We start from the raw sequence: 22,002 nt of genomic DNA on the forward strand, positions 1-22,002 counted from the left end.
GATGATTTCCCAAACAATGTTTATTTTGTTAATAATTAGGAAGCAAAAAGATGCCACGGTACGATATAACAGAAGAAAATGATCGATTCATTAATTTTAGTCAAGTTTTCACCAACAGAATTAACCATAGAAAACTAAGACGCCATAATGTAAGGAAGTGATAGTTTTTTTTTATTATGTAAGGAAGTAATAGTTCTTGATTAATTGGATGCTAGTTTTTTGTAAATCTTAATTTCCTGTACTAAATTTAAAATCAAGATTCAACAAGACTAACTGAAAACTTTTTAAGCTTGTTATTTAAATAGTCCTTCCATATTATCATTGGACGTGCATAATGTGTAAATTGAACTGTGAAAATCCTAAATCACGTGCCAACTTCTAATTAACTTAATTATTTAACCGTTACACATGTGATGACGAAATTAACAACACATGATTGCAATTAAGCAATATATATGTTCAAAAAAGCCTTCTACCTATTTTGAGTTTCGATGTCTCGTCTAAATCTAGGTCCAAGCGCTCGCTGCATCTTTCTTCGGCTTGAGCATTTCTTTTGTATAAAAATAGACGTTGGAAAGATAAGTTTAAGTTGCAAATGAGGTTGAATTGATTGCTATATATTCGAATGAAATGGAAAACAAGATCAAATATTCATACTTTCATAGACATCATGATGTGTTCTCGTGCGGATATATGATATTAATATATGGCACGCCCAAATATTATTCTGAGAAGAAAAAAAAGTATGTTGGGTGTACCAATAAATGAATTACCAAATCTATTGTTTATTTGCATGAAAATGAAATAGGACCGAACCTTGATGAATAGACATATCTTGGACCTGCCAAGGCCCAATTTGTTTGTCAAATGCAATAAAATTGTTTAAAATTAAAGACATGCATCTAGTCTTTTACAACTAACTAGTATTAATACCGGTGCTATGCACGGGACATATGATTTTCACTTAATGAATCATTCTATAAATTATAATTAATTCAACAGAAATAAAAACTTATATCTTATGTACGCTTTAAAAAAATGTACTTCTCCCTTCTCACTCTAAGTGAAACATTTCCAATTCGGCATAGTATTTTATATTTTTATTTTGTGAGTAGAGTAGATAAGGAATAAAGTAAAACATACTATAACGTAGAAATAATTATGTTTTCATTTTAGTAAATATGTTAATTAGAATAAGACATATCTCATTCATATACTAACACCTTATTAAAATCCATATTTTTTAAATATTAGTTATTTCTGATATACATAAGTGTAATGGTTTAATAATATTTACAATAAAAATTGCGATAAGTAAACATTTTAGCATATGTTTATTATCTGTAGCTTTCAGTATATACTTAAAATTACAACTAATAAAATAATTACTTTTGTTATAAAAAAAGTAAAAAATTATCATTGAAATATTCAAGTATGATATACATTAATGTATTAAAAACTAATTGCAAATTGTACATTCTATATTTATGAGCCATAAAATGATATAAAAATAAAAAATCAAAAAATATTTTCCCAAATGATTTTTTCTATTTTATTACTGCAAATAAAATATTTTTATAGATGAAATAAATTTGATATTTAAATTGAGATAGTTAATCGTGTAAAAGTAATACTTTATGTGGACTAAAATGTATTTTTGTAGACTTAATTTTAATTAATAGTACTCGTATTGTTTAATCAAAATTTAGTGTAGATTAGTTAGAAATGATAAGTACTTCATGAAACCATGTAATTTCATTCAAGTAGTGTGGATCAATATATTCATATTAAATTTATTGAGAAATAAAGAAATAAAAGAAGTCCACTACCTTCATTTTTCTTCACTAAAACGTCAATATAAAAGATAAAGTACAATTTTTACCTCTACATAAGTAAATTGGCTTTCGTTATTTGGGGTAATTACATGTTTCATACAAAATGTTTTACCTTTGTTTCAATTTAGTACAAAAATATCAAGTTTACATATTTCATATAAAAAGTTACATTAGTGTTTTAAATTAATACATTCCGTTAAATATTTTAAACACTGTCAGTTAGTTTATAATTTTTCCAATTTATCATCATAATAAAGGAATAATTAGAGATTTAATACAATTAATTACTCTAAAAAATAATAGTCAATATTAATTCTTCCAGCAATTGATCGTGGTTTAAAAAAATCATGTCCCTCAATATATTCTATTTTTTAATTGTATTCTTTATAGAACACAGTATAAAATAAGTCCATATTTCATCTTTACAAAATGACTAATTTGAGCTTCAAACAGTCAATAAGTCAATATTTAATTTTTACAAAAAAAATTCAATATCTTTTTAGTTGTATTATCCATTGTTACATGAGAAAGCTTCGACAATAAAATGCAATTCGTTAATTTAATGGTGAAGAGTGGTGACTTTTTTCTATGTGTTTTTCATTTTTGTGAGTAATAAAAATAAATGTGTTTGAAATAATTAATGGAAAGTTTTAATTTAAAACTTTTTGTATAAATTTGAAACATTGATGAAACTTTTTGTATGTATAATGTAATTGGAAGTAACGGTGTTAGTAGGGACTTAACAGAATGCATTAATTTAAAACACTAATGTAACTTTTTGTATGAAATATGTAAACTTCATACTTTTTGTACTAAATTCAAACAAAGGTAAAACATTTTGTATGAAACATGTAATTACCCCTCGTTATTTACTCTTATTTCGGCTTTGTTAGAAACACCAACCAGCCCATAACCGTGGCAAGTATATATACCAAGTTTATTTCTTTCTAGGGTTATGAGGAAAAAGCGCCTCCCAAATCCTCTCCAAAGCCGTATACACACACACTCATCTTCATACAATTTGTATATTCAATCGTTCCATTCTATTTCAGTTTTATATATTAAGTTCTTATCAATTTTTACACATTTTTGGTTAAATTTTGCATTCGTCTTTTGTAAAACGAATTTGTAACCCTTTCTTTTGTAAAACGAATTTGTAACCCTTCAAACTCTACGCCCAAAGTATATAATTTGGCGTATTACAATGCCCAGAAACATAGATCTAAAAATAAATTACTTACTTTTTATATATTGAATTGTTTTTCGTTTAATTAGGATATTATTTTTCATTTCATTGTATTTCATCTATTTGGTATTCTACTGTATTTATATATTTGGAATCAATATCTACAAAAGAAAGTGCATTTTTATGGAACTTGACAACTAATGCCGATTAAAAGTAGATCTATAGAGCCATCTCGATCATAAAATTAATTTTTAAATATACAATTTGATATGTATATCTATTGATTTTGTTTCATTCAACTCAAATCTTTTATTATTTGGAGTTTCGATCAAGCCCTGCACAATAAATTGTGCTGTAATTTGCAGGAATTAGACCCGAATTTTTTTTTTCATATTTCTCTTGATTTTCATAGTCTTTTTGATAATTTTTATGTTTCTACGGTTTTTTTTATCAACAATTTATTTGTGCATGTCACTAAACTGTATATACCAAGATTTACACTTCATTCGCAGTGGGCAAACAAATCTTGTCATTCTCAATAGCTCTGCCCTTTGTTCAAAGTTAAGTTTTTTAATTTTATATTGTCATTTAATTTCCATTCAGATATACAGTTGTATAGTTTTTCAATTTTAAAAATTCTTGTTTCATCCTTGTTGAAAATGTCTTGTTTCATCCTTGTTCTCTTCCAAATAATCTTTTATTCTTGTAGGGTTATTGGTTTTTGAACTTACCTTGCATGATGGAGGATTTTATTCTAAAACCTGTCATGGTGGTAATTGTTTTAGCCATTCTTCCCGTTGGTAATGAATTTCTTTTCATAGAATTGTAGTGGAAATGAGATTATTATAAATATATAATTTCAATTCTATTTCTTTGAAAATGATCTTTCTTTACCCTTTCAGAGTTTATAATGTTTAGTGTATTTCTCTTTGAGATTCTTCTCAACTTTTTGACCTCTTCCGCAAAGATTTTTTACAGTTACCTCTTCCACATCTGAAAATTTTCATCTCGTCTGCTCTACTTTTGATCACTTCTTCATCTTCCTCTTCTTCTTGTTCTCCTTAAATCTGTAAATCTTCTTCTAATTATTTATCTCATTTACATTTACATCAGTGCAAATAAACATCATTGAAAGAAAAAATAACTAAAACAGATTCATGGTTTTCTAAAATATGAACCATTAATTTTTTACAACAAATTGAGAGAAAAGAAGTTGATTTCTTGTTTCGAAAATATGCACACCCTCGTTTATGAGAGCTGGTATTTATAGGCAAAGTTTTAGTAAGTCTTCAATAAATTTTAGTAATAAATTCATTTCAGCCTTCAATAAATTTCTGATAGGCTTATTTCATATGCAAGCCCCTGAAGTGAAATTGTTCATGTTGATTGACAGTATATTGATTCAAAGCACATGGGTGAAGATTGAAACTAAATGTTTCTGTAATACTATTATCTCTATTACTCAATATGTAAAATTGGCAGTAATGAATCTATGTAGTGTATGGACAATTACTTTGTATCGATTTGACATATATCTTAAATGACAACTCCAAAAGAATGTATTATAATATTTTAGGTATGCTTAAAATTCTAAAATAAGATTTGGGTATCATTTAATTAAGTTTGGCGGCAAAAAAGTGAATAGCCAAAACTGTGGCTTTATATATTTATGGATGGATAACATAAGATGAATTATCATCAAACAAAAAATTTCAGTGTACTCATAATACTGATTTTTGAAATGGTATCCAATATGATAGTAATTTCGATGCAGTATATGTACCGACTGCATTTCGGCTCGATCTTCAAAACATTGGACTTGATCTAACATTTATCAAATTTCTCGAAATTTATCAAAATGGTGGAGCACCAAACTTTCTAATTAATATTCAAACATTTATGGAAAATTCTTCTTGACATTAGGTATATTGCCCTCTTCAGCATAAAATACCATATCAAGAAAACTGACATCGTATAATTTTCACCACTAAAATAATAAAAAAAATCCCCAAAAATGAGTTAAAACTAAATAAAAATCAGACAACCAAAATCTCAACAGCAGATGATTTAGACTCTTGCTTAACCTGATCATCAACTACAACACTAAAACACGAGGTAGCTTTTTCATCTTTATTCTCCGGTTGTTTGAATCGCGCAAGCGAACTGAGCTCATCAATGGCTTCCGCGATGGCTTCAACGCAGGAAACAATATCACCGAGCAGAGACGCGACTGCAGCAACCGGTATCACGAGCGAGATGTCTGTTTGCTCCTCCCAGAAATCTGATTTCAGCAGCGAATGCAGATTCTTAGACGCGATCCTGAGGTTCGACTCGTGGGAGTCCGGCCTCGTCATCGTCTGCACCGTCCATGCAAGCTCCTTGAGCGCTTTCCCAGATTCTGTGCTCATTCTTGATATTATTTCTTGGATTTCTTGTGGTGCCTGCAAATTCTACCAAAATAAGTCTTCATGTTGTTGTAACAGTGAATTTATAGAAGAGTCAGGATCACTAATTTATCGATCGGGTTTTAATAGTAACAAACCAAAACCTAGCTAGCTAGGGTTACAAAAAATTGACCTAATTTTGGTACATACTTGAGTTTCAGACTGAAGATAGGCGTTGAGGGGTTCGACACGATAGGCGCAGTGTCTCGTTAAGCTTGCGATCTTCAAGTACTGCTTCCATGGATGCCGGTACATGAACTTCCCATGCCCGGGTTCCCATCTCGCAAAATTTGCCTACACAGAGTTTCGCCAGTTATGCGTTAAGATTTAGTTATGCATTGATCAGAACCCTGTATAGTTATGTAGTATATATTTTATATATACCAATGTTTCTTCGCTGCTTTTTGAATCGAGAATAGCCTGCAACCCGACTAGAGCCGGCCTAACACCCTCCGGCCTTGTGAAACACTCGTCGCCAAAAGCTGCAGATTTAACGGAGAGATATTTGTAAGGTTGAGATAAAGGTTGTGTTATTTCATGCAATAAGTAGGTAGGTAGGTTGCTACACTACCTTCCAAGAAATTGCCTAGTTTGTCCATGTTTTTAGCAACAAGATTGTGGAGATCTTCCCCGGCCCACACGGGGTAGACGAGGATGGATATAACGACACAAGTGGTTGCTCCGATGACTATGGTTGAGAATCTCTTTTGCGCTAAATCCACTATTTCATCGGTCCTCAAACCGGATATCGAAACCAGGCAGAATGTCAAGATGAATATCAGCACCCCATAATCATATCTTGCCTTCACTCTAGGAAAAAATCGTATGAATGTCGACGCCACAGCTGCATCAATCACCAAATCGCATGAGTTATCTACCCTACCAAACCGCCACTAATACTCTAGTATAAATAAGTTACAACTATTCATCCATTTATTTATACCTTGTACAAAAACAAACAATCCTATCAAAATCGGCTCCCACGTTTTCCCCGTCACAGTAGCCAAGTGATGAGCCCCGAGCCCTAGTGCACCGGCCGCCAGCGTTGCCAGCCCCCTATTCACCCCTTTCCCAAGCGTCGCGCCTAAAAACAATTTAAAAAAAATAAATTCCAAGACTGGATTTTTTTTTATTTTTTAATAAGCAACTAATTAATTAAGTACGCACCAACGGAGAATTCGAAGACAACAACAACAGTCATGACGGCCCACATTGCAGAGACGCCGAAGCTGCTATAGAGGGGCTGGAAGTAGTAGAACAAGGAGACCAAGGTCAGAGCAAGGCCAACTTTGAGTGAGTGGATGAGCTTCCTCGGATCGTCTCTAGCAATCTTCCTAGCTTGCTCAGCAAACCCGACCACAGCTGCACCTGCATTCAGTGGGATGCCTTTGAGCCACTGCAACCCACTCACAAAAAAGCCAACTCTCTGAGTCTCAATCTCCATCAACACATAAGCTATCAAGAGAGTAGTACTAGTTTTTTACATGAATGACAAGTTGGGGAATAAAGCACTTATATAAGAAGAGTTTTGTCACAAAGAATATATGCTATTTATTTCGTAGAGCGATTGTGTATGCCTTAGATTAACTAGGCAAGTAGAAAGAAGCATAATGTGTGTTATCAAGTGGGGTTCTAAGTTGGGATTGTTTTATCTGTTATCCACAAACAAAGACTCTAACTAAAGGTGAAATGTAAAGAAAAGGGGTTTCACAAGTTGGCATGGTACAAGATTTTTACCAGGAATGGTAAGTTTTTTTGGGCCACAAAGGATCTTGTGATGATGGTTTCACCCCAAGTTTCACAGTGGAAGTGTTTTTATGAACTGGAATGCATACGTTAGTCGAAATCTGCTGTGTATTCCATGAACCTTACATATCACCAGCCATACAAATTGATCAAGTTCATACATCATGGATAACTCAGCACGAGTTTTACTGTATTCGGCCACAAAATTTAGGCCTTATCAGATACATTTATAGCATATTCGTACCCGAATATAAGCAAGTGGATATGCCTTGTTTCCATTTCTCAACATCTGAAGCATTGCATATGAGTATATGACACATGGTAAATATCAGACGAACTAATTAAACGACGGTTTAAGAGATGTATAATCAGAGGTGATTGAAGTTCAGAGCGCTTTTCGTTTGATATGAAATTGCATATCTTGATAGGACATGGCATTGAATATGTTCTTTGCAATAAAGGGTTTCACCACTTTCTCTTCTGAGCAGTTGTGTTTCAGCCCTTGAAAGAGAATATCAGAAGCTATATATAAAAAAAAACGTTCCCTAACTTGCAAAGTTTTCCGAGGCTCGTTTTCTTGTTGCGTATATGTATGTGAGACGAAGGGGAAAGATCCTTGTCCCAGACATGATCTATGGCGTGCAGGCTTTTTCGTGTGGATTTGAGGTGGAGTGATCACAGAGCTAAGCTGCTGCAATATCTCATGCCCAAAAAGGCTAAAACTATAGTCCATTGAATATGTTCTTGAAATGAAAATTTATCACCTTAGAACCCTTGAAAGAGAATATAAATTGTACAGATTTGTAACATTTGATGCCAAGACCACCTACTGCTTATCTTCACATACGGTAGCAGCATCAAATCAGTACCGTCATACGCGCATATATACGTATCTCTTCTTACAACTCAATATCAGAAACCAAGCCAAGAAATCTGACATTCATTAAAAAAACCAAACTGTGAAAACATATACTATTCCCTAATTACAACACCTCCATCAAGATAATACAACAACAAACAAGTTTGGTCTATTTTCCTTATCTACCACATTTATATCCCACCCAAATTCGTATATATATAGAGAGGGTAAGAGCAGAAAGCAGGAGAAAACATATGACTATTTACCAGTTCAGAAGATAATTCTATAACACTCGGCTTAAGCTGGTTCGGACCCTTCGTTTCTCTCGTAGCTGCCATCAAAACCACACAACTGATTTTCCAAGGAAATATATAGTCAAGGCAAGCTTCGGATTTGCTCACTCTTAACTGATTCCTAGCAAACCAAACCACCAGAAGCAGGAACAGAGCTGACTTCGCGAGCTTCTTGAACCATTGCGTTGTTGGATTGTGGGATGCCACTTTTTGTGTTTTGCTCCAAGAGGCGAACTAAAGAGAGAAAGATCTCCATCCTTGTCACATTCCTATTAGCCTGTTGAAGAGTGCATGATTAAGTAAAAAGATCAAAACAAGACCAACTATTGAGAACCAAAGATTTGACTTCTTTCCACAAAATAACTTTAATAGATAAAATCCATTGGTATATTTATTCCTCACAAGCATTACCTCAACAGCAAAGCGTGCCCAGATCTTATCGTTCCTAGTGTCCATGAGCCCCTTCAGAATGGTTAACCCCATTCCCCTAATAACATCAGCTATATCCAGAAACAAACCTCTTTCTTCACAGAGCATCTGCCACAAATACAGAAAACAATGAGAAAAGAAGAAAACTCGCTTATAGAGTGGCAAGTTTTATATAAAAGAAAGGCAGGCAGCTGCAATCTGTTTGCAGGCATCAAGAGTATTACCTCCACAAGCATTTGATGGGGCTGATTTAGATCCTCAACGATGATAGGGCACACCATAGATTGCGATCCTACTTCATATGCCCATGTTGCTCCCCCAAGATTATCTTTCAAAACTAAACCACCATCCTTGCTTATAATCTGAAAGTCCCAACAGAAGACGAAAATGAGATTTCATGTTTATTCGACTGTCATGAATCGCATATTGAAGCTATTATATTTGACAACATTTATGAAATAATCTATACAAAGGCGTAACATCAGCAGTTCTGAATTCTATCTCATTACAATTTGCACATATATTGCACAGTAGGCGAAGAAAAGGTTCATTTTGCACCTTTGAATCTGCATTTTGCTTGAGCTTGTCTGCATGCTTTGTGACACTTTGCAAGAAGAGCATATGTTTGATAGTACGTTCCAGAAGTGCATCGATGCTACACTGTTAACATAACAAAGATATGCATATAAGTGCCATAATCAAAGTGATGAAGTGCTTTATCACAACATGAAATCAATGCGTGTGTATAAATTATTGGCAAGTTATGCATCACCTTAACTCCATTAGGCACAATTTCCCTTAGCTCCTTTACACGATCCTGGATCATTTGACGGTCTTTGGGCCTTGGTCTCGGATTCTCACCTGGCTTAAGCCTCTTACGATTTGTTTTGTTCGGTTCATGTGGTTTTGTAGAATATCCAGTAGGGACACTGTTACTCTGTCTTATATTATGACCTCTTCCGTTCCATGGGTCATAAACGGAACCACTCTGGCCATAGATTCCAGAATCTTCTTTCAAAGACGCTCCTGTCAGTGAGGAAGAGCAAATTATGCCAGCCTTGGCTGTACATTTTGGCATGCCCAATAAATCTCCATCCACATTATCAGAAACACCAATACTCTCACATGGAAGCAAAGCTTTCGAAGCCGACAAGCCACTTGTATCATTCATACTCATGCTACAAGAAATACCGTCGTCCAAGCTCTGCTTCAGGCAGGGATGAGCCTTAGAGACCACAGCATCCAAGAGATGGCGAATTCCAGGGAAAGCAAAGACCCCACTATCTGACTTTCCTTGACTAGAAGAATATATGTTGGGATAAGCCAGAATATTTTTAGATGGAGGACTACTTGTATCAGAGTTATGTGTGGTTGTGGCTGTTTGATCACTCAAAAAAATTTTCCCGCCACTAACAAACCATCTATCCTTAAACTCAGCACCCAAAATATCGAACAAGTCATCCCCAGATTGATGTTTGAAGCATGCATCATATTTGGGCCTATTTACTGGATCACGCTGACGTTCAGTGTTCAGCTTTGCATCATCCCCAGCAAAACCTGAATTTGTTTTTACTTCGGAGACCTGAATGCCAGGTAGAACAGGTTTGACAAGATGGCCTTCACTTACATTGTCTGACAATTTTTTTGGTTCCGTGCATTGTATGGCAGCATGGGACAAAGTAGAGGAACTGCAGAATGATAAATCTTCGGTGGACCTTGTGACGTTCAGAGGAGAATATTGGTTCATCTGTGCAATTGAATTTGAAGGGGTGACTTCAGCCTTAGCCAGTCCATTCATAAATTGGTTCGGAAAGGAAAAGGCTGACATGTTTCCTTCCTCATGGCACTCATACAGCTTGTTGTAAAACGAGCTTGAGTTTGAAGCTTGAAAAGCTGCAATACTGGACTGCATCTGATTTTGGACTTCTCCCGCGAAGTGAAAAGGTATATGACTATTGGATGCAGAAGTCTGGGCTGAGCAGCCAGCGTAGTTTAAATTGTGAGCAAAGAAAGAAGACGCATCGATCATATTTGATTCAAGAGGCGATTCCTTTGGAGCAAGTTCGCTTGATTCATTGTTGGCAGATTGCAGGGCACCAGGTACACTTCCTAGCTCAGCAATTAATGACATCACACCATTGACGAATCCTATATCCTCAGCGATCTGAGACAATAAATACAACCACATTGTCAATTAAAAGGCATCAAGACAGCCTAAGAACATCACATTACATAAGCGGGATAAAATAGCAACTGGCTCCAGATAACAGCAACTATTCTGTAAACGAGACAAGAAAATAACAAAAAAGAAACATTACAAAAACATATATTGCTTCTATTCAGGTATCTAGACGTTAATATTAGCGACTGGAAATAGCCAAACAGAGGATAAGCATACACCAATTTTTTATCTACTAAACAATGTCCTTGCTGCCATAGTTCTACGTGAATAACGACAAAACTGCACAGTGACTTACAGGCAAGTATGAACCAAACTGAGCTACACCATGAGGAAGAATGGGAATGACTGCAACCGTCTGATCAAGGGAATATATTGGAATTAGTTAGATAAGAATATCCTGGTTAATTTACACTAAGATAGTCATAAACATATAAATCTTTCAACCTGCATGCCAGCTGAGAACTGTAGGCAAACGTCCTTCAGAACCTAAAAGGCCAAACAAACGATAAAATGATTACTCCCTGTTTCCATCTGAGAAGTCTATAAATAATCAAATAGTACTATCTTTTGAAGCACCTAGGGCAACTAGAAAGAGCTTATAAGCAAGCCAAACTGAACAGCTAACAAATACACATAGGTTTGGCTTTATACGAAAGAAGTACTGCAACTGTGACAGTTTAAATTGCGTGCTTATTTGGTTAAGGTTAAAAATACAAACAGAAATGTGGCAACACATAGCTCACTGTCACATTTCAATAATTGATGACAGTCAAGTATGAAGAGAGAGGGGCATGTAGCATCATACCTCTGGTGGATGGGTTTCTCTATAATAGTTTTCAGATAGTATCCACTGATGATTACCAGTAAATGCCACTCTTCCAACCAATCTAAGAAAGAAAAAAAATCACATCAGTGACTTATATGTGGAAAGAATTACTCACAATTAGGCGCTATATTCTTCTTACCCTTCTCCTACAACATTAATATGATTGTCTGCCATCATCTTGTTAACAAGCAAATGTACCCTGTTCCCTACTGGTACACCATGTTGTAAATTCGAAGTTTCACTTGAAGCCGAACAAGCATTGTGATCTCGATAAGGAATTTTTGAAATCCCATTTCCAGAAATCCAGGGACGTCCATAACAAGGTGTGGGTTTATAATAACAGTCTTCCCATATTAAAAGACTGCAAAACCAAATTCAACTCATTACGAACAAGGCAATTAGAATACAAACCGAACACGTTGTGCAAGAGTTCAGAAAAAGGAAACACAATCTAGGATACAGGAAAGTTTTGGACAATAAGTTAAGTACATATAGATACAAACAAGAATGCCAACATCAGAAATGAAGCACCGGATATCATAATAGTATTAGAAAAAGCTCCATCAGATTAAAACAAATTATCCTACCACTAAGATTCTCTAGGACAAATTAAAATGGACAGACCAGAAAACTCCAAAACCTAGAGAAAAAACAAAGAAATGAGATAAAGCAAAAGGGGAAAAGAAACAAAGAACGTAACCTTAAATCTATATCATGTCAAATCAAATCTTCTAAACCAATAAATCTGGCATCTTTAGTCACATACCAACAAATAATTGAAGATAAAACTTAGTACTAGTATACTGTTGCGTTCAACAAAAGTAAAGAAGACAAAAGTTGAAATAATTCATGGGGGTTCAAAATTCCGGGAAGAGTGAGATTGCAGAACCAACAACAACTTAAGAAAAGTACACATTAAACAGTACCAGAAATGCAGAAAATCCAACTAAAATCCTATCATTAAGAAAAATTGGGAAAATCCCAGCAACCAAGTAACAAGATTGAGGAGTACTGCTATAAAACTTAACTTTTTTCTCTCTTTTTTGTCATCAGAACTTAACATACACATCCACACAAGAGAAAGGAAAGAATAAATATCTCAAGTTGAGCAAACTTACTTGGGATTTTGGGAACCAGTCTTCCAAAAGACAGCGTAGGACCAATGGTTGACGCCACAAAGAGTCTTTAAAGCCTCTTTGAACAAGTAGCCCATTGTAGCTGTTTAGCAGAATATGAATATTCTCAATGTAGAAATAGATAGTAGTAATATACCCAAAGATTCAGTTTTGAAGGAATGGCAAAAGATTATTCCCCCAAAAGTGAAAGCACAGCAGCCTAACTCCCTCTGCAAGAGCCGCGCCCTGCCTGTTTTGCTCTCAAACCGCCGCTCCTTTTCCTCAATGGATCCAAATTCTCAACTACCAAGAAGCTCCTGCAGTCCATTCCTCGGAGAGAGAAAGAGAGGGAATGAAGGAAGGGAAAGAGAGAATCGGGGCTGAAAAAAGATTGAAACTTGGGAAAGTCTACACTATCCCACAAGCTTTGAGTTCGCAATTGAAGACAACAACTTTCTCCATCCTAAAAAAAATGCAATCTTGCGATATGGGAATTGCTGAAATGTGAATGCTGGAGGTTGGAGAAGTGGGGGGAGGTGTCGGGGTGGGAGAATTCTTGTTTTTGTGGGAGGAAAGTGTGAATGATGCTTCTGCAGCTGCTGCTTTTGCTTTACTTTTTTTTCTTGCACAGATGCAGAGGAGAGGAGTCGATGGTGACTCAGCAAATATGCTTCTTCAAACAGGTCGCTACGTTTGGCTGGAATTGCAATTTATGCCACTTTGACAAGATCGATTCTTACCACCAAATTGCAATTACTTTTTCCCTTCTATAATTAAATACTGTAATAATCAAAATTTAATACTACTAGTACATGTAATAAGAAAAGTGGAGGGGGTGTCAGCTTTTTCTGATATTACTCAATAATTTTGAGGGTGTTGTTTGGGGACCAAGAAAGAATCTTGGAATTGGTTTAGTCAATAACTGTCATTTGAATTAAATTAGTACAGTAAAAAAAAAGAAATTCAAATTAATTTTAAAAATGAAATGCAATAAACACCGCTTTCAAATAAGTTTATAAAGATCTGCGAATTAACAGTTTGGGGTTAGGGGGTTTGGATTTCCATTCTTGAATGTTGTTGAGGAATGATTATGACGGTGTTTATAGTCACTCAAAATTTTGGATCACTTTTGTTTCAAACATCTTTTTATTTGGTTTATAGTTATGGAGAAATGGAGCAACATCAGTGTCGTGTTGTTCGAGTATGATCACTCTAACCTAGCAGTAGGTCGCCGGTGGTACGAATAGCAATGGTGGATGAAATAATTGCAAAAATTTCAAACTTTGTGATTTATTTTTTAGATTTTGAATTAGACATACCAAAATTAGACAAACTTTCATGATTGAATCGACAATTTTCCGTATTATAATATCAGAAATGAAAAATTGAGATAATTTACATAAGTTCCAAGGTTTATCACTTTTCTTAAATACACATTTAGCGTTGAAAATGTCGCTATGTGGAATAGGGTTAGGCTTTCATATACCCTCCCGCGGCTGTTGATTTTTAGGGCCAATTATCGACATGAAACATTTTGTTTTGGTATTAGGATGTTAGGATTTAAAAATTGTTAGATTCTTTTAAAAAAAAAAATTAAAGGCCGAGATATTAACTAACCAAACTTGTAGGCTTGGATTGATGATGAATAGGCACAATTACAATTAAAACCGATGGTGGGGATGATGGTCGCCTTAGGGTATCCACAGTGGTGATAGCCCAGCCATAGCCCAGCCACAAACTCCTTCTGCCACATCATCAATACTAAAAATCCTCCTGCCACATCAGAAATAGCCCAGCCATAGTCTAGTCATATCATAAATAGCCCAACCACATCAATAGCCACATCACTAATAACACAATATACGGAATTTAATTTACGAGACATATACGGGAAACATTAATAATACTATTTTAATTTTAAAAAAAGTACAATAAATTAAAAAAGTACAATAAATTTAAAAAAGTACTAAAATTTTAAAAAAGTACATTAACAATAAAAATTACATTAAAAAAAAGTAGATTACTTAAAAAAAATCACTCGGTGGCTCCCTCGATTAATACAAGTGGTGCGAATGAAAATGAAGTGCAAATCGCGTATATATAGTGTCTCGAAAATTTAAAAAAAAAACAAAAAAACCGCTGGGCGATGCGTTGGGCGATCCCGACGCTGCAATGGCGCCGAGCGGATCGCCCAGCGCCCGTCGACCGCCTAGCGCTAGGCGATTTTTAATTCCGAAAAACCGCTCGGCGGTTTTCGGAAGCTGCAATGGTTCGCCTAGCGACCGCCTAGCGCCAGCGCTCGGCTAGGCGGTGCGCTAGGCGCCATTGTGGATAGCCTTATAGCAATTTATTGCCTTGTCTCTCCAAACAAAAGGAGACAATCTTATTCCCAAAACTAACTACCTAATGTTAAATTCTCTAAATTCTGTCCTACATCGACTTGGTGAAGATCCAATCTAATCTATATAAGTGTGGATAACCCTCCCCCTTATGAGGCCTTTTAAGGGGTGAGTGGCTCATTTCTAATACCTAACAAAAAATGTGAAAATCAAATATACTGCCTGCAGGTGGAGCAAAAAGATGCAGACAGTATGACCACCAAATGCAGAGCATGATAACTACTGCGTTCGAGCAGGCGGCTGAGACGGGATCTTGAAGACGATCTTGAAGCAATGAAGGGGCTGAGCAAGAGCAAGAGCTTGGGCGACGAGGGAGGCTCGGAGCTGTCGAGGCTGAGGTTCGTGGATCGGCAGCAGGTAGGGAATGCGTGGAGATCTCGCAAAGAGGTCTACCTGAGAGAGCGGTGTCGCTGCTTCGGGCTTGGCTGTTTCAACACTTTCTTCATCCGTAATTACTTGCTTTAATTAATTTTGAGTTTGATTAATGGTTAGTGTTAATTAAGTTAATTTGTGCTGTGTGAATATTGTAGGTACCCTAAAAACTCAGATAAGCGAATTCTGGCTAAGCAAACAGGGCTTACCAGGCAGGAGTCAGGTATGTTAATACCGGCAATTTTTATTTTTATTTTTTATGGTAAACAAGAAATTTAAGTAATACTATAATGGAGTTATTAGGGATTAATTATGTTATTGTTGATTAAAAAGATAATTTTATGTGAAGATATATATTAATTATTTAATTGTACGACAAGCTGTACATACAGTTTATTAAATTCATTAAAAGAATGTGGCAAACTTGAGATCTATTCTAGACAAGATTACATCATACAAATATAGAAGTTCTATCTTTATTTCATCAAACTTTTTCTTCTTCTTTTTTTTTGAAAAGACCTCAACTTTTACAAATTTGGAGGTCGTCTTTTCCTTTTCTAAGAACTTCATCCTTTTCACATTACATCAAGTCTAGAATGTGTCTACTCTCTTACAATTCACCACCCAACACAACAACTCAAACCACAAAGCTCAAACTTATATTTAGCACCCAAATAGTAGCAAGGTCTATTGATGAGGCTAAAATGAGGCTTATTTCAGTAGCTAAGTGATTGGCTAAGTGTTTACACAAATAGTAGGGAATTAAGCTCAAAGTGGCTTCTAGAGGATCATTTGATGGACTAGGCATGTGATCATTTGGCCATGGAGTTCATCCTAGTGCCTTATCCTCCCAAATCATTAACACACATGAATGCAAGCACTTCACTCGATAAAGCAAATCAATCCAAAATAATTTCCACAAGACATGCGATTTTCATACTCTCCTCAACTCAAGAAATCGATTGTAATCACAACATGCTCTTTCAAATAAATTCATGCACAAATTCCATTCATCCTAAGCTTCAAAGATCAAGTAAAATCAAGCGAGATTTCCCAACCAGAAAGCCGAAGATAAAGCATGCACCCGTCAATTACATGATTCAAAACACCTTTATCATACAATACACCCAAAAAAACATGCATCAAACATAAAAATCATTCACAATCCCCCCACACTTGAATGCTACATTGTCCTCAATGTATGCAAAGAAGAACATATAAAGTAAAGGGAAAGAAGACTCCCCCAAACTTGGCGTGATATCCAAAGTGCATTCGGGTGGGTGGGTGTATTTTCCTTTTAGGTGTGCTTCCTCATAAGCTCGAATGTGAATCCTATCTCTCCGTTGCTCCTACAAAAAGAAAATTTAAAACAACAAAAAGAAAACAAAATACTCAATTCATAAAAATACATCGAAGGAAAGAATTGAGCGAACAAAACCCTCGATTTATTAAGAGAAAATAAAGAAAACTAAAAACTCATTGGGTTGCCTCCCAACTAGCGCATTTGTTTAAAGTCGTTGGCTCGACTTAGCCTTCTAGCTACAACTCTGAAACAAGAAAATAAAAAGTTAGAAAACTATACAAAAATAAAAACAAAAAGAATCCTAAATTAAATAACCAGTTGCCTCCCCGGCAACGGCGCCAAAACTTGATGTGGTTTTTTCGAGCTTTTAAATCAATGAACTAATGACACACAAGCTTAATAAATTAGCTCTAAAATTACAACCTTTCTGCAAGAGTACAGACGTAGTTGTAGTAAAAGAGTGTCGATCCACAGGGAGGCGTAGGCTATTTAATTCGAGATTGATAAGATAGAATTTGAAAAAAACACAAAACGATAAGCAAAAAATAAAATTTAGAAAATCGGATAAGAAGAAAGCAATGCTCCTATATGTCTCGGGCATATGAATTGGGATACTTCGATGGATTACTACGATCAAGACTATGCTTAAGAGGATTAAGTTTGTTTTACGCTCCCTATCCGCTGAACACTTCAAGGGAATTGTATACCTAGGATAAGCTGAACACGTCTCCAAGGTTTTACTCACTAACCTATCGCCCCTGCTAGGTCGCGCAGCAAGCTTTAGATTAGCTTCTACAATTGTCAAACACGATAATTAGATCATATTAACTTAATGCCCACGCGGAAGCGCAACAGACATCAAACCAAATTCACTGATTAAACTATCGATCCACTCGAGACTATCTCTCTGAACAAGTATCAAATCTCGAGTTCCTTGCACATGAGTAACGGCCAAAATCTATGCTAAAGAGGCAATAGAATAAAGGCTACAAAGTTCTACCTATCTAAACGTCTCAAGATTAGTAGAATAATTAAACCATTCATGAACAAGAACCACACATAAATTAAACCGTAAAAAATCATCAAAGTATCCACAGTTCACCCTACAACATATTCGGAGCAACGAAGGAAATCTAGCCAAACATACTAAAATGAATTACACCAAAAGAACCGTGAACTACATGGTGTTCTCCAAATCTAGATGATGGCTGATCTCCCCCGAGATGGAGTTTGGACTGTTCCTTCCTCTTCTCTCCTCTTGCCTCTTTCTCCTCTTTCTCTTCCCTGTCGTCCCCCCTTATCTGTCGTCCCTTCCTTGTTTTAAATCATCAAAATCGCTGAGAAGAAACCGCCAAAATGCAGTTGGAATCACCATGCCCGACCGGGCGAAATTGGAAGTGGAAATCGCCCGACCGGGCGAAGTTTCTGGAGGCCTCGCGGTGAAACGCCCGACCGGGCGTTACGAGCCATGAAAATCGCCCGACCGGGTGATAAATCTGTCCTCTCGCTGCCTTTCGGAAATCACCCGGCCGGGTGGCCAATTTTAATAGCTTCCTGCGTAGATTTTCACCATCCGAGCTTCCTTCTTTGTTTCACCATTTATTCCTCTTCCTACACCACAAAACATCCTTTTGCAAGCATCAAACGATATAAATCATATAAAGTTAAGGTAATAAGAATGTACAATTTGATTCACATCAGAAAACTCATCTATCTCTCACATACCAGGCCCGATATTGCGTATGCCGTGGGCATCGTGAGTCAGTTCATGCACCTACCTCAAGCTAATCACATGGAAGCAGCATTGAGGATCGTACGTTATCTAAAAGGAACTATAGGATATGGGGTTTTTCTAGCAAAGAGAGAGGACTTGGAGATTGATGGATACACCGATGCCGATTGGGCAAGCAACCCAGTGGATAGAAAATCTACGGGAGGCTACTTTACCTTCATAGGGGGAAACTTGGTGACTTGGAGAAGTAAGAAACAAAAGGTTGTAGCACTGTCTAGTGCTGAAGCTGAGTTCCGTGGAATGAAGAGTGGACTCATGGAAATCCTATGGCTAAGGAGGTTGCTCACAGAAATCGGGTTCCCACCTACTCGAAAAAGTCAGCTCTTCTGTGACAACAAGGCCGCCATCAGCATCTCAGAAAACCCAGTGCAACACGACAGAACGAAGCACGTGGAAGTTGATCGGCACTTCATCAAAGAAAAACTAGACGGCGATATTATCGAGTTTCCGTTTGTCCGTTCGGAAGAACAACTCGCGGACATACTAACCAAAGCAGTTTTGCCGAAAGTCTTTAAGGAAACATTAGACAAGTTAAGCATTGGAGATACCATTGCTCAACTTGAGGGGGAGTGTCAAACATACCAAAGTTGAAGAACATAATTAGAGGAGAAAGATTTGTAATTGATATAGAATTAATATGTAATACATTGTCCTAGAATAGGTTGATCTCTTACCTAAAATACATTGTATTCTCTCCTACATAAGGAGGAAGGACCGAGACAGACTAATACAATTGAAAAAGAATAGAATCATCTTCTCCCCAAATACCTTCGCTATGAGCCTCAATCGCCTAACTCTCGATTACCATCTCTAAGAGCATGTAGTTGTGTTGAAGATTAAATCAACTAGAAGTCTACATATTTACAATCATAAACCAATCGCTGATAGAAGTAGTGTGATTTATGATAGGAGTTGTTGATATTTGATAGACATTCTTACTAAGAGCTAGTAGTTTTTTAAAAGTTTGCATTTCATGAATAATTAAAGATAAAAGTGGAGTGTATAACAGTATTTTTTTTAAAAAAATATTCTCTATTAATCCTTCACAATTTTCAATTTCTTCAAATATACTACTACCTATTAATGCTAATTAGTTACACTAATAACATAGCCCATCAAGCAAATGGGCTGCGGCCCTTATTAAAGAAATCAATTGAGTCAGGATTGAGGCCCTTTCTCGGCCCATAATGGGCCCATAGGCATGAGTTGTCTAGTTCGGAGAAGAGATTAATTCAGATATTATATCTTATTTATCTAAACAAATCTCACTTGATCATAAGAAACTACCTATACTCTCTCGAAAAACAAGATTATGATTATCTCTCTGACATGATATTGTTGTAAAAACAAGGAAATATCATACATACATAAATTTTGTTTAATGATGATTTCTAAGAAAAAATATAGCGAGCTTATTGACACATACATAAATTATATTTGAATTTAGTTTCCAGTTAACAACATTTGCTCTAAGTATAGGCTTGTGCTTGGAAGGCTTTGCTAAACTAAATCTGTGTGTGTTTCATATGTTAAATATTCTAAATTGATGCTTCAAAATTACCACGTTTCTGTAGAGAATAGATGACGTGTGTTGAGAACATGCATGAGTTCACATTAAATTAAAGTGATTGCTTAATAATTTAAACATAGGCCTAAATTAGTTTCATATATCATCGATGAAATTAAGTTAATTTGATTGAAATTTTTTCGAAACTTAGTGTCATAAATTCGAGCATATCTGCATATCTGAAATATTCGAATCTAAAATCCAAAACTTTTATAATTATATCTCAATCAAAACAAAAAATCTGACAAATTCAAAATTATCTGAAGATGTATTTTTTTAATTTTAATACTAGCTATATATTAGGTTTAAAATATAAGAAAAATATTTTTTTAAAAAATATTTTAATTGAAATAAAATTATATACGTATTAAATATGGTTTGGATTTTTTGGCTTTGAAAAGTATCGATTGGAACCAAACCTAATGTGTGAATTAGAAGAAAAATAAATTTGATATGATCCAACAATATCAAACTGAATACTATTATCAAAATACTAGTAGTTGGCAAAAGTCTCAAGTATGGTTTACAAATACTTGAAAAGGATTTGGGTAAGAATTATTTGGCCTAAAAAACAAATACTCCAACTACATAATTACTACAAAAGGAATCTGGAGTAGTATATAATTGGGGTGCCATGGATTTCAAAATTTACCAACTTATTAGGTGGTGCCAATTTTTACCAACTAAACGTAATTTGTATATTAAAGAAAATGAAGCCTATAAACAAATAATTTAGTTAACACTAGTAATAAAGAAAAAATAATTCTTCAACAATTATCATTATTTTCTATTAGAACCTTAATTTAACTCAGAAAATATATTCTTTATGTTGTTAGAGGGAAACGTGTGAAAATAAAGTTGTGATGAACTCTTAATTCTACTTAGTTTTGTTGTATTGGACCCTATAGGAAAGATCTCCCTAGAGCCAATGGCGTAGCCAATGGCTACGCCATAGGCTACTTTACTGAAGTAGTAAAATATCATGTAAGTTTTTTTAATTTTTTTTATTTTATGTGACAGTTATACATGAGCTAATTTACATTTTTAAGAATTTCCTCTCACATATTAACATGACTGAATCAATTTCATTTCTTCCCAGGAATTAGCTAAATATCTGCCGAAGTCATGCACACGTAGACTGGCTCCAGAACTGGTTAGTGGATATATTTTTATCAATCTATCTATATAGTACTTATATACTACTATATTATCTCATTATAATTATATCTGAAACATGACTAACTCAATGAGTTTTTTTAATATTCTCAGTGCTTTTTTCCAGAGAATGTAGTTAATGATATCGAGACGCCATTGTTTCTGTTAAATCCTGTTTTCGACACATATCAAGTAAGTTTTTTTTATTTGCAAAAATATACAAACTTACATGAAAAAAGATAGGGTAAAAGATTTTGTAATGGTATCGATCCATTTCTATATTATGAAATCTTATCTTCTTTTTTGATGGAATCTTATCCATATATTTGGAGAGATGAAATTGAAAACTGTTTATAGAAATTAAATCATTAGCTTGGACAGTTTGAGTTAGTTCATAATTGGTTCCTGTTATATATAAATGAGTTGATATATTCCTGACCAAAGTCGACTAAAAAAATTATTAATCCCATTAATTATAATAAGCAACTAATAATTATGA

At 35.1% G+C, this 22,002-nt stretch overlaps 2 protein-coding genes across 4 annotated transcripts; both read right to left on the bottom strand.

Annotated features, from left to right (window-relative positions):
- Nucleotides 1-4,870: 4,870 nt before the first annotated feature.
- On the bottom strand, nucleotides 4,871-7,040 carry LOC121741924 (aluminum-activated malate transporter 2-like). Of its 3 annotated transcripts, XM_042134883.1 has the most exons (7): nucleotides 6,950-7,040; nucleotides 6,633-6,861; nucleotides 6,409-6,549; nucleotides 6,037-6,309; nucleotides 5,850-5,947; nucleotides 5,616-5,759; nucleotides 4,871-5,471 (listed from the first exon to the last, which is right to left on the bottom strand). In XM_042134883.1, exons 2-7 carry the CDS (start codon nucleotides 6,676-6,678, stop codon nucleotides 5,058-5,060), a joined length of 1,116 nt encoding a protein of 371 aa, XP_041990817.1. In that variant the 5' UTR covers nucleotides 6,679-6,861; nucleotides 6,950-7,040; the 3' UTR covers nucleotides 4,871-5,057. The 3 variants fall into 3 exon arrangements, with proteins under 3 accessions (XP_041990817.1, XP_041990816.1, XP_041990814.1); XM_042134882.1 differs by lacking the exon at nucleotides 6,950-7,040 and having other exon boundaries at nucleotides 4,871-5,462; nucleotides 6,633-6,941; XM_042134880.1 differs by lacking the exon at nucleotides 6,950-7,040 and having other exon boundaries at nucleotides 6,633-6,941.
- Nucleotides 7,041-8,123: 1,083 nt separating this feature from the next.
- LOC121741923 (transcription factor LHW-like) lies at nucleotides 8,124-13,654 on the bottom strand. Its single transcript, XM_042134879.1, has 10 exons — nucleotides 12,919-13,654; nucleotides 11,940-12,161; nucleotides 11,780-11,861; nucleotides 11,419-11,460; nucleotides 11,270-11,329; nucleotides 9,565-10,956; nucleotides 9,351-9,452; nucleotides 9,017-9,154; nucleotides 8,775-8,900; nucleotides 8,124-8,640 (listed from the first exon to the last, which is right to left on the bottom strand). The coding sequence occupies exons 1-10, from the start codon at nucleotides 13,011-13,013 to the stop codon at nucleotides 8,485-8,487; spliced, it is 2,415 nt and encodes an 804-aa protein (XP_041990813.1). The 5' UTR covers nucleotides 13,014-13,654; the 3' UTR covers nucleotides 8,124-8,484.
- Nucleotides 13,655-22,002: the final 8,348 nt, after the last annotated feature.

The sequence above is a fragment of the Salvia splendens genome, chromosome 7 (assembly GCF_004379255.2).
Source record: "Salvia splendens isolate huo1 chromosome 7, SspV2, whole genome shotgun sequence".
Taxonomy (NCBI): domain Eukaryota; kingdom Viridiplantae; phylum Streptophyta; class Magnoliopsida; order Lamiales; family Lamiaceae; genus Salvia; species Salvia splendens.

Excerpts from the sequence above, each read along its gene's own strand:
- LOC121741924 (XM_042134880.1), bottom strand. The coding sequence starts at position 6,909 with ATGGAGATTGAGACTCAGAGAGTTGGCTTTTTTGTGAGTGGGTTGCAG. Across the intron at positions 6,550-6,632 it reads TGTCTTCGAATTCTCCGTTG|GCGCGACGCTTGGGAAAGGG; the intron begins GTGCGTACTTAA and ends AATTGTTTTTAG. Across the intron at positions 5,472-5,615 it reads ATCTTCAGTCTGAAACTCAA|AATTTGCAGGCACCACAAGA; the intron begins GTATGTACCAAA and ends TTATTTTGGTAG.
- LOC121741923 (XM_042134879.1), bottom strand. The coding sequence starts at position 13,013 with ATGGGCTACTTGTTCAAAGAGGCTTTAAAGACTCTTTGTGGCGTCAAC. Across the intron at positions 12,162-12,918 it reads ACTGGTTCCCAAAATCCCAA|TCTTTTAATATGGGAAGACT; the intron begins GTAAGTTTGCTC and ends TTGGTTTTGCAG. Across the intron at positions 11,330-11,418 it reads AGTTCTCAGCTGGCATGCAG|ACGGTTGCAGTCATTCCCAT; the intron begins GTTGAAAGATTT and ends TCCCTTGATCAG.